This window comes from Eulemur rufifrons, chromosome 15 (assembly GCF_041146395.1).
Source record: "Eulemur rufifrons isolate Redbay chromosome 15, OSU_ERuf_1, whole genome shotgun sequence".
NCBI lineage: Eukaryota > Metazoa > Chordata > Mammalia > Primates > Lemuridae > Eulemur > Eulemur rufifrons.
The window spans coordinates 76,893,681-76,907,574 of NC_090997.1; the positions used below are offsets into that span (position 1 = coordinate 76,893,681).

General features: G+C 35.6%; 1 protein-coding gene across 1 annotated transcript in view; it reads left to right on the forward strand.

The window, feature by feature from the left end:
- The window catches only part of RSPO3 (R-spondin 3), a 76,140-nt gene that overhangs the window by 31,715 nt on the left and 30,531 nt on the right, over positions 1–13,894 (forward strand). The window contains exon 4 of the mRNA XM_069488232.1: positions 4,184–4,381. Coding sequence (XP_069344333.1) covers positions 4,184–4,381 — 198 coding nt within the window. The remainder of the gene's footprint in view (positions 1–4,183; positions 4,382–13,894) is intronic.

The following is a 13,894-nucleotide window of genomic DNA, read 5'->3' on the forward strand; positions in this document are numbered from 1 at the left end:
TGTGTGTGTGTATATATATATTTAAAAAATGTCTTGAAACTAAATTTTCACATTAGGGCAAGCAGGTCTAATTTCAACCAGTGCCCAAAATTATTTTCCAAAGGGGAAAAATGTATTCTTTTGATACAACCCATTAATGCTCAATTGATGGATCAAAGACCTAGAGAACTGGTATTGTTATAGTTAAAAATCTCATTTTTTTCTTTCACACTGCTTTGCTGAAATGTTCTGCTTCCACAGGTATTCAGAAATAAGAAAGAGAGGATTGTGGACTTACTCAAACTGACAGAATGAGACAGTCCCAGGGTCTGATTAATTGCAGGCTGAGTTTCCCGGGGCAGGGGGAGGTCCCTCAGACAAGTTGTTTGTCTAAATAACAGATCACTGTCAGGCTATATTTTCCCTCTTTTAAATGTTGTGCAGCTACTACAGCTACGAGTTTGATGAACACTTGGGGAGCAGATGCTAAACCAAATGGGAAAACAGCTTACAAAATTTCAAAATCCCCTGGGCAAGAACTACGAGAACCTTTGATGCTGCAGTGATGTTGGAATATGCACACAAATGCCCTCCTGATTCAGTACAAGACAGTCTCCAGAACTCCCCTGGGGTCCCCACAGTCAGATCCATTAGAATCTGAATTGCTGGAGTCATAACTCTAAAGTGGTGGTTTAACCGCTTCAGGTCTACCGCAGAAGATTTATTTCTAAACAAAATTTTTGGTAGGATGAAATAAATAGATGATATTTTAAAGATATTTTCAGAAGCATCTGGAAAACAACAATCCTGAAACAGTTCATGGCTCATTTTGGTTAAATCTTTTCTTCACTAGTAATAAAAACACAAAAAAAAACAACTTAGGAATAGGGTACAAGGTACAAGAGAAAGCACTTGAAGTTCCTCTCTTTATAGGTCCTGTGGGCTGATGATTAGAAGTAATAAGTTCCAAACAGTGGGAAAAAATAGGAAACATTTCTGTGGGATATTCAAGGGTAGAAATTCAGGATGAGTTGCAGAAAGTTTGTGGGATTTCTCTACAGAGATAAAAGGACACATATTTATATATTTTTAGCTGTTTAAGGTATAGCATTCAGTCCTCGGAAGGCTATTTAGCTTAAATTTATCAATGCTTTTCTATAGGGAGAGCATTTAATACTTGACACTGTTGGATTAGCCTTTAAAACTTACTGGTAATTTATATTTTTTAGAATGGGGTGAGCAGTCTAAAGACCATTTACTGAATCGGGCTCATTTAACAGGTACACCTAGGACACGGTGGTAGTGCAAATCCGCAACATTTGTTCAGGGCCAGCTCTTATTGTTTGCTCCTTAAGTGATGTCTCTCATCATGTGGTGCCTGGCCTATAGCCACTATACTTGCCATGCCTACAGGCTTGTCTCAGAATTTCAGAGAAAATGATGACTTGCTTCCTTGTCACAGAGGGATATTAAAGCCTATTCCCTTAATAAGTATGAAAACTAGGACCAGAGAGCTGAAATAATGAGCCCTAAGGGAACATTGTGAGTTACTGTCAGTGCTATAATCAGTACCTTGACTTTAGTTCCCCACTGCTCACCCAACAGGTTAAAGAATGTGTCTTTCTCTTTGCTACCTACATTTTATACTAAGAGGAAAGATCACAAATAGATGCTACCCTGATATAGAGCTGGGGTGAAAGACTTATATCACACGAGGACTCCCCTTGGTTTGCAGGCCAAATTAAACATAAACATCCACTGAACCCCATTTTATAAGAGAACATATTCTTTCCACTTTGTGCTACAGAAATTTGTTCCTTTTCTGCACTGTCATTTTGTTATCTTTACTGCTTCTCTGGGTGAGCAAAATTGTTCAAATAGTAACAGAGGGAAGATGGTGCACTCCAAACAGGAGTGGTAAGGGACGTGCCCTTGCTATGTTCTCTATGTAGCTAGACACTGGCAATTAGAGCAAAAGAGCAATGGTGTTGAAAGGTCAATACTGGTAGGATATCCAATTCGACTTTGCTCCCAACTCAGGAATCCCTTTTAAAGCATCTCAGCCTGATGATCAACTACAGCATGACCATTCCCAGGGACAGGGCTCTTATTACTTTTTCTGAGACATGTGTTTCACTGGTGAATAGTTAAAAATGTTAACTGTTAAGATTTTTCTTAATGCAGAAGATAGAAGGAACACAGAAGTTGAGTAGTTCTGTTTTTTTCTTATCTACCTCTTAACCACCTCTTAACCAAGTAGTGCCCGAGTTCTACATTGTTCATTAAATGACCTGAATACAACTTAAATCACCCTTTCTGTTGTCTTTAGCATTTTTTTCCAAAGTTTCGATTTTTTCCTGGAAATATTCTTTGAATGCTAACATTTTATGTTCATTCTACAGTATTTCTCTAACAATTCACTGCCTCTCATGGCTTTTTAACTATATGGTCTCATTGGAGTTTTTTGCTATCTAAACTCATTACTTTTGAATATTTTCTCTCCTCCAATGGAATTATCTAAGATTGTCCTTGGAATTTGATTTTTAGAACAATTTATCCTCTAACTCTACACTAATCATTGCCTATCATTGCTGTAATTTTTACAATCTGTTTTTCTGAAGTCTAAGTATACATTTGCCTAGACCTTTGCTATTATGAAAGAGCACCAAAGTTCTGATCACTTCCACATATGATAATTTTTTCTAATTTAGCCCTCTTAATTCTGGCATTAAATAAACACTGGACAAAGTGACGGCTCACAAACTTTGTCCTTTCTGATTTGCTTTCTTAGAGGTGTTTTTATTTGTATGTGCTAAAGATCCAATAGTTTTTAATGGTTAATATCAGCATGAGATGCTGGTATAAAAATCTATAACTGGGAAGAGATTATAGTATTATCAAGTGACTTGGTTGCTCTATTCTTTAACCAAAATTATTGTGGTATAATATAACTGAGCACGAAAACTATTTTGAAAGTGGTTTGATAAATCTCATTTAATTTCACAGAAAGTGAAATTCACTTAACTAATCACTACCATTTAACTCTAGGTACTTGAAAGTGACGGAAAAAGCCTGCGAAAAATGGGTGACAATTGGATTTAAATTTCCAAAACATTTAGTTTATCTTTCTTGAGGTTGTGATGAGAATATTCTGCTCTAAAATAAGGGTTCATTAAATCAGAAAGCAGCAAGAGAGGTCACTAGAAACTTGTTTTTTGTGGAAAGAGATTCTTATAGTATCTGAAAGAGCTACTGTTGCAAGCTGTTTCCATTATATGTTAAGTTTTATGGACGTAAATATAAGAATAGCACCTCTCAGATGTTACTTTTCATTAGAAGTGCAGAAATCTATTATAAGACCCGAGAACCCTGTAATTGAAATATGAAGAGACTAACACATTCAGAAAAAGGAAACAAATTTACAAAAGAAGCTTCAGAAAAAATACATTAGTTGAAGTGCAAAAATCTGTTATAAGACCTGAGAACCCTGTAATTGAAATGAAGAGACTAACACATCCAGAAAAAGGAAACAAATTTACAAAAGAAGCTTTAGAAAAATATATTAGTTCATCGTAGGAATCACTCAGTCAAGTTAATTTTAGAATCAAGTTATCAGCTGAAACGGACCCAAACATCACTCTAAATGGATGATACTATGCCTGAACCACACCCAGTAATAAATGACAATATTTAAGTGCCCAACAGCACATGAAGTAGAAATGGCAATGACTCGGAACTCTGGGAGTGAGGTCCCAGCATTCTTTGTTTAGCAAGCCCTCCAGGTGATTCTAATGCATGCTAAAGTTTGAGAATCAGTTCTCTAGTACATAAATAATACCTATCCTATCAAGTTCTGGTCAGGATCAATCAATAATTGCAGCAATACTCTAGAAGTTATAAAAATATTGATCAATTTTGAGTAATTATATTAGTGCCTAGGTTAATCAAATCTACAGGGAAAAGTAAATCTAATGTAAAAAATGAGTTAACCTGATAATATGAGTACTAAAAAACTGAAAACATTTCATTCCTACCTTTCCCATTCTCTTTGTTTTATATTTAAGTCATCTTGCCCAACTTTGATCTGTAAAATTTCTGCTCAGAATTTGAGCAAGTACTGACGGAAGCAAACCATTTTTTTTTTCCTTAGCAATGGTGAGAGTGACCCTGAGCCAACTGAAGCTGTTTCTGTGCTCTGTTTCAGTGCACTGTGAGGCCAGTGAATGGAGTCCTTGGAGTCCATGCACGAAGAAAGGAAAAACATGTGGCTTCAAAAGGGGGGCTGAAACACGGGTCCGAGAAATAATACAGCATCCTTCAGCAAAGGGTAACCTGTGTCCCCCCACAACTGAGACAAGAAAGTGTACAGTGCAGAGGAAGAAGTGTCAGAAAGGAGAACGAGGTACAATCATAATTACAAAGTGTGCTGTGTGAATCCTCATAACTCAATGCCTATTTCATTTTATTTCTTAGGGGAACATTTGGTATTATTTCTCATTTCTAAAACCCTAAAATGTGTACCAAACACATATGATGGCTGTAAATTATATTACACAGATATGGTAAATCTGAAATATGGACCCTGATATCAGAACTTTAAACTGCTATAGAAGTGTGCTAATTGAATTCTGATGAATGAGGCTGCATGATAAGTATTTGGGCCATTGTCTTTAATATAGTTCACCTTCCTGGTGCCTAGGACCCTTTTGGGAATTCCCAGAAATCCAAAGTCTAATGGCATTTGGTACAAGTACAAGATACCACCATCAACTTTATTCCTTTCCTCATTGTCCACAAACCAAAGTATGCAATTAGGTTGTAAACTTTTGTAGCTAAACATATATTTTTAATACTGATTTTACATTTGAATTAAATGACCAAGGCCACATTTTATGAATGTAGCACAACAATCAATGACACTCTATCCCCAGATATTGTTCATATTATAGTAACCTTATAGACCAGATTATAGAACCGATTAGATCAGTATTAACTGTGTCAGCCCTTGTTCTGAACTCTTATGAGTGCGAAGGAGAAATATACCATTTAATATGATGCTTGAGGGTAAATGAACTTCCATTTAGAAGTACCACAGTTGACTTTTAAAATATCATTTTTTCATTTGTCTCACTAATGTTCTCAGCACCACTGCCTACAAATATGTTGTATAATTTTATACAACTATTGGTTGTTACCTGGTGATCCCATAAATGATTCTCTCCATTAACTGCAGCTTGAAAGGAGCTTGGTTACCTCTGCATTTTAACTTCCTTAGCTTATTTCATTCATTTATTATTACACTCTTACTTTATGGCCATACACTGTGTTAAACCCTAGGGATTCACAGCTGAATAGGGTACTGTCTCTACCGTGAAGGTACTGTCAGTTTAGTGGAGTACTGAGATGTAGAAATAGATAATCACAACATCATATAGTGTCTTAGTCCATTTGTGTTGCTATAAAAGAGTACCTGAGGCTGGGTAATTTATGCCAAAATATGGTTTATCTGGCTGACGATTCTACTGGCTGGAAGATTGGGTATTTGGGGAAAGCCTCAGACTGCTCCCAATCATAATGGAAGGTAAAGGGGAGCCTGGTGTGCAGAGATCACATGGTGACAGAGAGAGCGAGGAGGTGCCGGGCTCTTTTTAACAACTAGCCAACTAACAGAGTGGGAACTCACTCACTACCTTGAGGATGGCACCAAGCCATTCAGGAAGAATCTGCCCCCATGACACAAACACTTCCCATTAAGCCCCACTTTCAACACTGGGGACCAAATTTTAACATGAGGTTTGAAGGGATCAAACATCCAAACCATAGAATATAGTAAGGGATGTAATAGAATTGTGAACTACATTCAATGGGAGCACAAAGGAAGACACTGTGCAAACTTGAACGTTACTCATACAGAAAACAACTTGGTCACCTGTACTTTGCAAAGTATCTTTCACTATACTGGAATAATTGGACATCATAAAAATGTATAAATCCTGTTATTGGCATTATAATCAAGTAGTTAATGTGATAAAATTCTTGAAGACATGGCTTATTTTAAAGAGAATTTCAAACCTTTATAAATTTGTAAGAGGTTTTGCTTAAAATTTAGTTTAAGGAAAGAAAATTGGCTAGTGAAAAAGGTCTTACTGCCATTTGTTACCAATTAATTTAAAACATCTTAGATTTTAAAAGTTGGATTTAGAAGTCAAATATTTCATCACTCCTCTTGTTGGTATGCTCCCATAGCCGTACATTTACTTATGTTTACTAAATTTTCTTAACATTTAATGACTTACAGGTGGTCTTTGTTAATATCATTCTTTCCACAAAGATTCTCCATTACCAATCAATATTCACTATTCCTTGCTTTTAAAATATAAGTGAAGAAAAGCTTATCCAATAGAAAAATTAAATTGTGAAACTACATTTTATTGCTTTTATTTGAGAATGTAGCCTTCTAATACAGTATATTTTGCGAGCACTGGACTTAAACATTAACATTAGAAATGTCAGTTGTTAAAACTAGAAACTGATAAGATAAATAATGCCACAAGAAGTTTCAAATAGTGACATAAGTAAAAGTTTCTGTCTGATCATTTTCCCTCACCTCTAAGGGTACAGTGGCATCTTATACTTACAAAGAGAACTTTATACAGCTAGAAAAATGTAAACGCTTTATTCTTTTTCAAATTTAGTAAAGTATAGACCAACGAGTAGGAAACGTGTATCACATTTATAATTAAATTCCAGGCAGTTCTACTTTTACTTCCTCCTCATTTATCTTCCAATGTGCTCATCAGAAAATTTTCTTAAGTAGCCTAGAAACTTAAGGCAGGAAGAAAACCACTTCTCTCTTCATTTTTTATTTCTATAAACTAATGGTTTTCTTATCTTAAAATTTACTTATCAAATATCCTATTTGAACACAAAGAAACCAAATAGAAAAGTAATTATGACCTATGGATATCCTACTATGTCCACTATATCAATCATCACATCAAAATAATAACATTACCCAGAATCCTCATTAAAGCTTTGATATAGATGTATGTAATATAATAATATATAATAAAATATATTTCATGTATATTGAAAATTTACTCATTGTCTTGAATTTATAATCTAAGTGGTAAGAACCACAAATATATACAGAATGAAGCATACTATCAGACCATATAAAGCAGAAGACTTTCATCTCTCTTTATATTTTTCTTTTTTTTTAATTTCAGAATATTATGGGAGTACAAAAGTTTAGGTTATGTATATTGCCCTTGCCCCCCTTCCCCCCCGAATCAGAGCTTCAAGCATGTTCATCCCCTAGACAGTGCACATCGCACTCATTCTGTGTGTATACACCCACCCCTCCCACCCCCACACCTGCCCGACACCCGATTAATGTTATTCCTAAATATGCTCTTAGGTGATGATCAGTGAAACCAATTTGATGGTGAGTACATGTGGTATTTATCTCTTTATATTTTTCTATATGAGTTAGTATTTCTTATTTTAAGTAGGGAAAACATTAGAAACATTTCAGCAACTTTAAAGATAAACACATGTAAAGACATGATTTCTCCTACCACTTAAGATAGCTATTATTTGAGTGCTCCTAAATGTTTATAGATTCATAAAATAAAAAGATTCTTTTAGGTTCATTCATTGAGAATTTCTAGATGAGTAAGCTAAAAGATAAGATTTTTCTTGCAAAATTTTGCCAGAACATTTTGAATTTAAACTTACATTTATGATCCCTGCCTAAGAGGTTAACAATAGACAGAGGTAGATAACTCATATTTGGAAAAGGTATGGAGCATGTGTTCAGGATTTTTTCTGCTGTTGTAATTGCCAAAGGCAAAGTCTCCAGGGAAGAATGATAAGATCCAGAAATGATTTTCCAAAATGCACACAAAGAAGAAGTTGAATAAAAGGAAATAGTTCTTAGTAACAGAATGGATTATTCTAATCATGAGATGCTTTTTAATATGTATGTGTTGGAAAAATAGGTTGCAAAGTCTTCTATACACACATTTTTCTTTATTACCATTATTCTCAGGCTTAGTGCAGGATAAATGAATCTGAGGAGATAAATGTAATTGCAGCCCCAAATCTAAATTTTTACCTGATGCACTATTTGCTTACACCATTTAGGATTATTTCCCTTTACCTGTCATGCTCCCTTTTAATCAGCCTTAACTTCTCCATCAATTACTAGCTTTAATAAGAGGTTATTACCAATACAATTGTTTCTAGCTTGAACCTATCTCAATTGAATTATATATTCAAAATGTCAAAAGTATATATTTTAAGAGATTGTACAGGCTAAAATTTAGACGAGTGTAATATGTGGATTAAAACAACATATTGAAATAGAAGTAAACAAGGAGAAAATGTACTTTCAGTAGCTGTCGATTGATATTTATTGATTCTTTTGATACGCTGGGTATCCATCTCAGATAAAAAGTGAAACAGTACAGGGAAATGTGTGTGCACCTACATCTGATGCAAAATGGTTTGTGTGTGTGTGCGTATGTGTGTATGTATGTGTGTGTGTGGTTGTAGAAAGAGAATCAACAAACACATTTCTCATTCATTTGTACCTTCCTCTCATTAACGGAAGAGAATTTCTAATAGATGGTTTTTAAGGAAGTTCACAAAGAATGAAAGAAATTTTCTTCTTTGGTTAATTTCATGAAGAAGATTCTCATTTATTACAGGTAGTGTATGCTCTTGGGATAGAATGGAGAGAAAAGAGCAGAGTCATGGAAGAAATGGGGGGGGGGTCTACCCTCTTGGTACAATGATGAGCTAGCATCCATTCCCCCAGAGAATTGAAAAAAAATCCTTTAAAATAGAAAGACATCAAATGTCCAGGGACATTCCAGGAAAGAAACAAGAGTGAGAATCATTACATAATTGTACTAATTGAATGTGTTATATGTTGCTTTATGTGCCTTCTCTACATTAAGTATAGTAAAAATCTACTAGGCATTATGTAAAGAAAAAGTCTTACATATTAACTTATAAACTATTATTAATCGTGCTCTCTAATACCAGTATTACAAGTGTGCATTATGTCTATTATGAGTATTACATTTAAAATTACAGCAAAATTGGTTTTTAAAAATCTTACAAAAAATGACAGTGAGTCTGCTTTGTTCCTAGGTTTGCTCCTCTATCCTTTAGTTTACTTCTTAAAATCTTTATAATGACTCCAGTGCCATATATTTGAGTTCTACGTGAAGGATTTATATTAAATATTAATTCCAATTCAAAACAAGATACTTAGCCAAGATTCCCAGAACAGTTCATCAAAATTCAAATAGATGGATTCATTAACTCAAAATTGTAGATGCCAACTGGCTTTGAGTAGCTCAAAACTGTAACTGCCAACTGGCTTTTGAGATTATGTCCTCTGCCCACTTTCACCCCATGAAGAGCAGCTGGCCTAAAGACACTCATCCTGTGTAAGCACTGAAGGTGGGGGGCAGCTTTCTGCTCTTTCCCTACATCCCATTAGTAGACAAGCCTCTTGACATAAGTCAGAGCAAAAAAAATCAACAAAGTATGAGATGAGATACTAACGTCATTAGAGACTGTGGTTCTCCACTGGGGCAACTTTGCTTCCCAGGAGACATTATTATCTGATAGTAGTCCCAAGGATGAGAAGCCTTGAGAAACCTTGGTGTAAACTCAACAATTTCTCTGTAATCCTTCTTGTGGCCCAATCATTCTCTACCCAGATGGGTTGCTTGTTCAGATTCTGGAGAGGACCAGTTGCCACCAATGAAAATCCATACATGGTAGGAAGCCTTGATAACAAGGGCAAAATGGTGGAACAGAGAGGGAAATTTTGCTACCCAATATAAAGGTAACAATCAATTTTACTTAAAAATCATAGTCTTTTAATGTAAAATATTCCAGTGCCACACAAAAAATATTCAACTATATTTAAAACCTCTAAGAAAGGTAGTCCAACTATATTTAAAACCTCCAAGAAAGGTAGTCCATTGCAGTAAATAACAACCTTCTCTCTCAGAGAGATACTCCCTAATGCAAATGTATGTATTTCCTCTTAAAGGCTAAGCCAATGTTTGTATTTAATGTCCTCAGTGGACAGGGCTGCCAGTTGCTGAATTATTATTTAGCTTTCTCTTCACCAAAATTAATTATGTAGCTGAAATCATCTCTTATTTTGTAAGACTGTCTTATCTATTAGGTTGAACTGTATGCAACTGCCTTGTTTGTAGATCATATACGGTCAAATAGTAGCAGTTTTATATGGTTCAAACTAAAACTTTAAAATTTTTTATCTCTAAATTTTTCAAATATTAGAACCAGACCAAGAGTGTGGTTGTGAAGGACTGAAAGATTATAGTTTGTATGTGCTACAACCTATTTTAAATTTTTAGGCTTTTAATAATAGTACAGGTATATAATTGTCTTTAAAAGAATGTAGGCACTGCTAATCTCTAAGGACCCTCATAAAAGCATGTTTCATCTTCAGATTCTTTTCAGTCATGTTCATATATGCCCTATTCCCTGTTTTTATTTGATTGTCGTTTTTCTCCACAGCTGTATTATTCATCTTACTTCTTTATGTTTCTTTCCTACCAATTCCAATATCATTGAAACATCAAATCAGCTTGCAAATCCAGTGGATATGTGTCAGAATTTATTATCTGTATAGATAAAAACATTTGATAGCCTCAGTGACAAGCCCCAACCACTTATTGTTTCCTCTGACATTGAGATTATAATGGCAGGATCTTTGTGAGGATTCTCTGTTGCCCAGGTTTGTGGGTTGAAGACCAAACCAAGATCCTTTATATTCATAATTTAACTTCCCTCTGTCATAATGAAGCAGTAGGATCAGAGACAGCACCTGGATAGATGTAGAAAAAGTGAAATGACAGTTATTGAGTGTCTTGCCACTAACACATTTTACAATCCTATTGCATGTTCTTAAACTTCTCAAAATTAAAGAAAAAGCTCTGAAGAAAATAAGAAGCTTTTATTTCATGCCTCACAATCCTGGGAATGATATATTCTTTTTATAAGTCAACCAGGAGTTATTACCTCTTTATAATTAAGACCAAATTTGTATCATTCCATTTTTGTAGGCTCCCTAAGATTTTTGGCACATTATTAATAGTGGTCAAAATTAAGTGAGAAATGCTTAAGTATTACTATTATCCGTGTTGTCCCTTCCTTCATGGGGTGGTAGAAAAATTATCTGAAGTCTTCTCTGCTGTATTGGTATGTACTTTAGCATCCCTCTTCTAAAATGAACTTTATGATAAATGGTCTTTGCACATACCTGTATTCTCTAAGATTTCTTTGGTGATGATTATAAATATTTAATGCTTTTGACCCATTGGTGCATGTGGCATAACACACACTGGTCAGATTATTTAATAGAGTAGTAGCTGTACTATTCAAAGCACCCTTCAGCCAGTAAGCAAGCAATGACCTTGCCATTGTTTAGATCCTGTTCATGAGGGTTGTTTCAATTAGCTTTTACTGAATAGCAAATAACCTCAAAACACAGAGGCTTAAAACAACCATTTATTTAACAATCTGTAGCTGGGCAATTTAGGCTGAGATCCAGTGGGCAATCTTGATGTTGGCTGCATTCCCTCACATGGTTGGGTGGTGAGGACTGAGGAAACCACTGTATTTCTATTGTCATCAAGATGGAAGGAAGTTCTACAGGCTTCCAAGAGGAAGAGGAAAAGTGACTCTTCCTGAGGCTAGACATAGAACCTGGCAGTTTTATTTTCACTATATTCTGTTAGTCTATACTAGTCATAAGCCCAGTCTCTTCAAGAGTTGGAAGAAAGAGATTTCCCCTCTTGGCAGGAGAAGCTGCAAACTTACTTTGCAAGGTGGCATGCAGAGAGGTCTTTCTCTTGTTTGTAGTTGGACGAATGTGATGTCTCATTCATTCAACAATCTCTTACTGTCTGAAATACTGTCTCTTCCTTTGTGAAAACACAGTCAATTGTTGAAACAGGAGATGGTGCATAGGGTATTATTCTATTGTACTTTCCAATTTGTAAAGGGCAGAATGCAAAGAATAAGTAAAATTCCAGGCCAAGATAACTTTATACACTCAACAAACATTTATTAAAGCACCAGATATGTGCTAGGCACTCTTAGGTGCTGAGAACATAGCAGAGAAAAAAACAAAACAGACAAAAGTCCCTTTCATTGTGGATTTTATATTCTAAATGTCAGCATTGTGGCTGTGTCAGTACACAAGGCAATAACCATCAGTGATCAGCTCGCTTGTAAGCATGTACCTATGTCAACAATTTCCATCTTTGCAGTTTGTACCACCAGTAGCTGCAGTGTTCATTAGAGTTTGCCAACACTTTACAAAGGCATTTGTTTATGCTGGCAGAAATAAAATCTCTCTGCTTATATTTTGTTTTAGTCTCAAAGCAAATATATGTACTTTTTTCTGCGACCACCATGTTGATTTGCTAATATGTGCTTGTAAGATGGCTAAGTAGGGTTAACGGCACAGCTTGTGGCTGTGGAACAGTGCTGAGTTAACGGGCTCTTTGGAGAAATGACCCCAAGACCTTGGCTTCCTTTGCAGACTGTTCTAGCCAACCAATATCCCTGCCAATTAGGAGGGTTCCCTAGAGAGGGACTCGGAGAGCATCAGCATAAATTTAAATTCTGGACCCCCAAATATAGTTTCCAAACGAGACTTCTTGTCCTTTACTAATTACAAAGTAAACATTTCTCCAGCAAAAAGACACTCCCTCCTTTCATGCTTCTGTCTCCTTCCCACCTCCCTAATACAGTCACTCCTTGAAACTGCTGGTGTGGCTGAAACCTCTTTGGCACAGCAGACACCCAGCATTTGAAGGCACAAAAGAATTATTCTTTCCATTGATCATTATCTTGTTCTCTTTTTATCTCTCCAGCAACTTCTCTGTAGAAGCATTACAGATTTAACTTTGTAGATGTTACAGCCTGCAGAAAGGACTAGATACCTTGTCCCTAGCCCTCTCAAGAGGTGTCACCAAGCAAATACAACCAGGTTACCATTAAATTCTGTGACATCATTGAAACAGAAACATTCTCAAACTTGTTTACATTAAAACCATATACTTTTGACATCACAAATGGGAATGCACCATTCAAATGTTTTGATCCTTGTACATTGCTGTCAAACTAGACTTCAGATAGAACAAGGTATATTTTTTTACTGATAGACAAATCTAAGCACAAAGATAAGCATAGAGTTTCTAGCATGGTATCTTGCACCAGTAGGTTATTATTATTAGCATGACAAAATAGATATAAATGGAAAATTCTTTAAAATCTCTTAATGCACCATATTCTCACTGTCTTCTACATGTACTTCCCTTTCAATTTTCAACTCAGACCCTTTTACCTTTTGTTTAAAACATCCCATTTATAATGTCCCAAATTGGAAATATTTTTCTATAATTTTTCTCTCTGTTTCTCAGCTTCTCTACAAAAATCATTTACATGATATAGGTACTTTAATAGAAAAACAATAAATCCGTGTGTATCCCTCATTGATAGCTTCTTTCCACCCAGCTCACTGTTACCTCCTCTGTTACCTTCTCCTCACGATATTTTAGTCAAAAGTGACAAATTCCAAATTATCTTAAGCAAAAATAAAACTATTGGCTTAAAGCACAGAATTGCTCTAGGTGCTCAAACAATACCATTGGGTCCATCTCCTTCTGCTCTCTCTGTTTCTCACCATTTCAACTCCCCCTGCCTGCATTCCTCATTGTTTATTGGCCTTGTTCTCTGCCGTGGAGTCTTTCTCCATTTAGGAGGAGAATGGGCTCCAGGCAAGTCTATATTCATAGTGTTCTAAATCTAAAAGGGTAGTGTTCTGTCAGTGTCCATTCATCTAATCTCG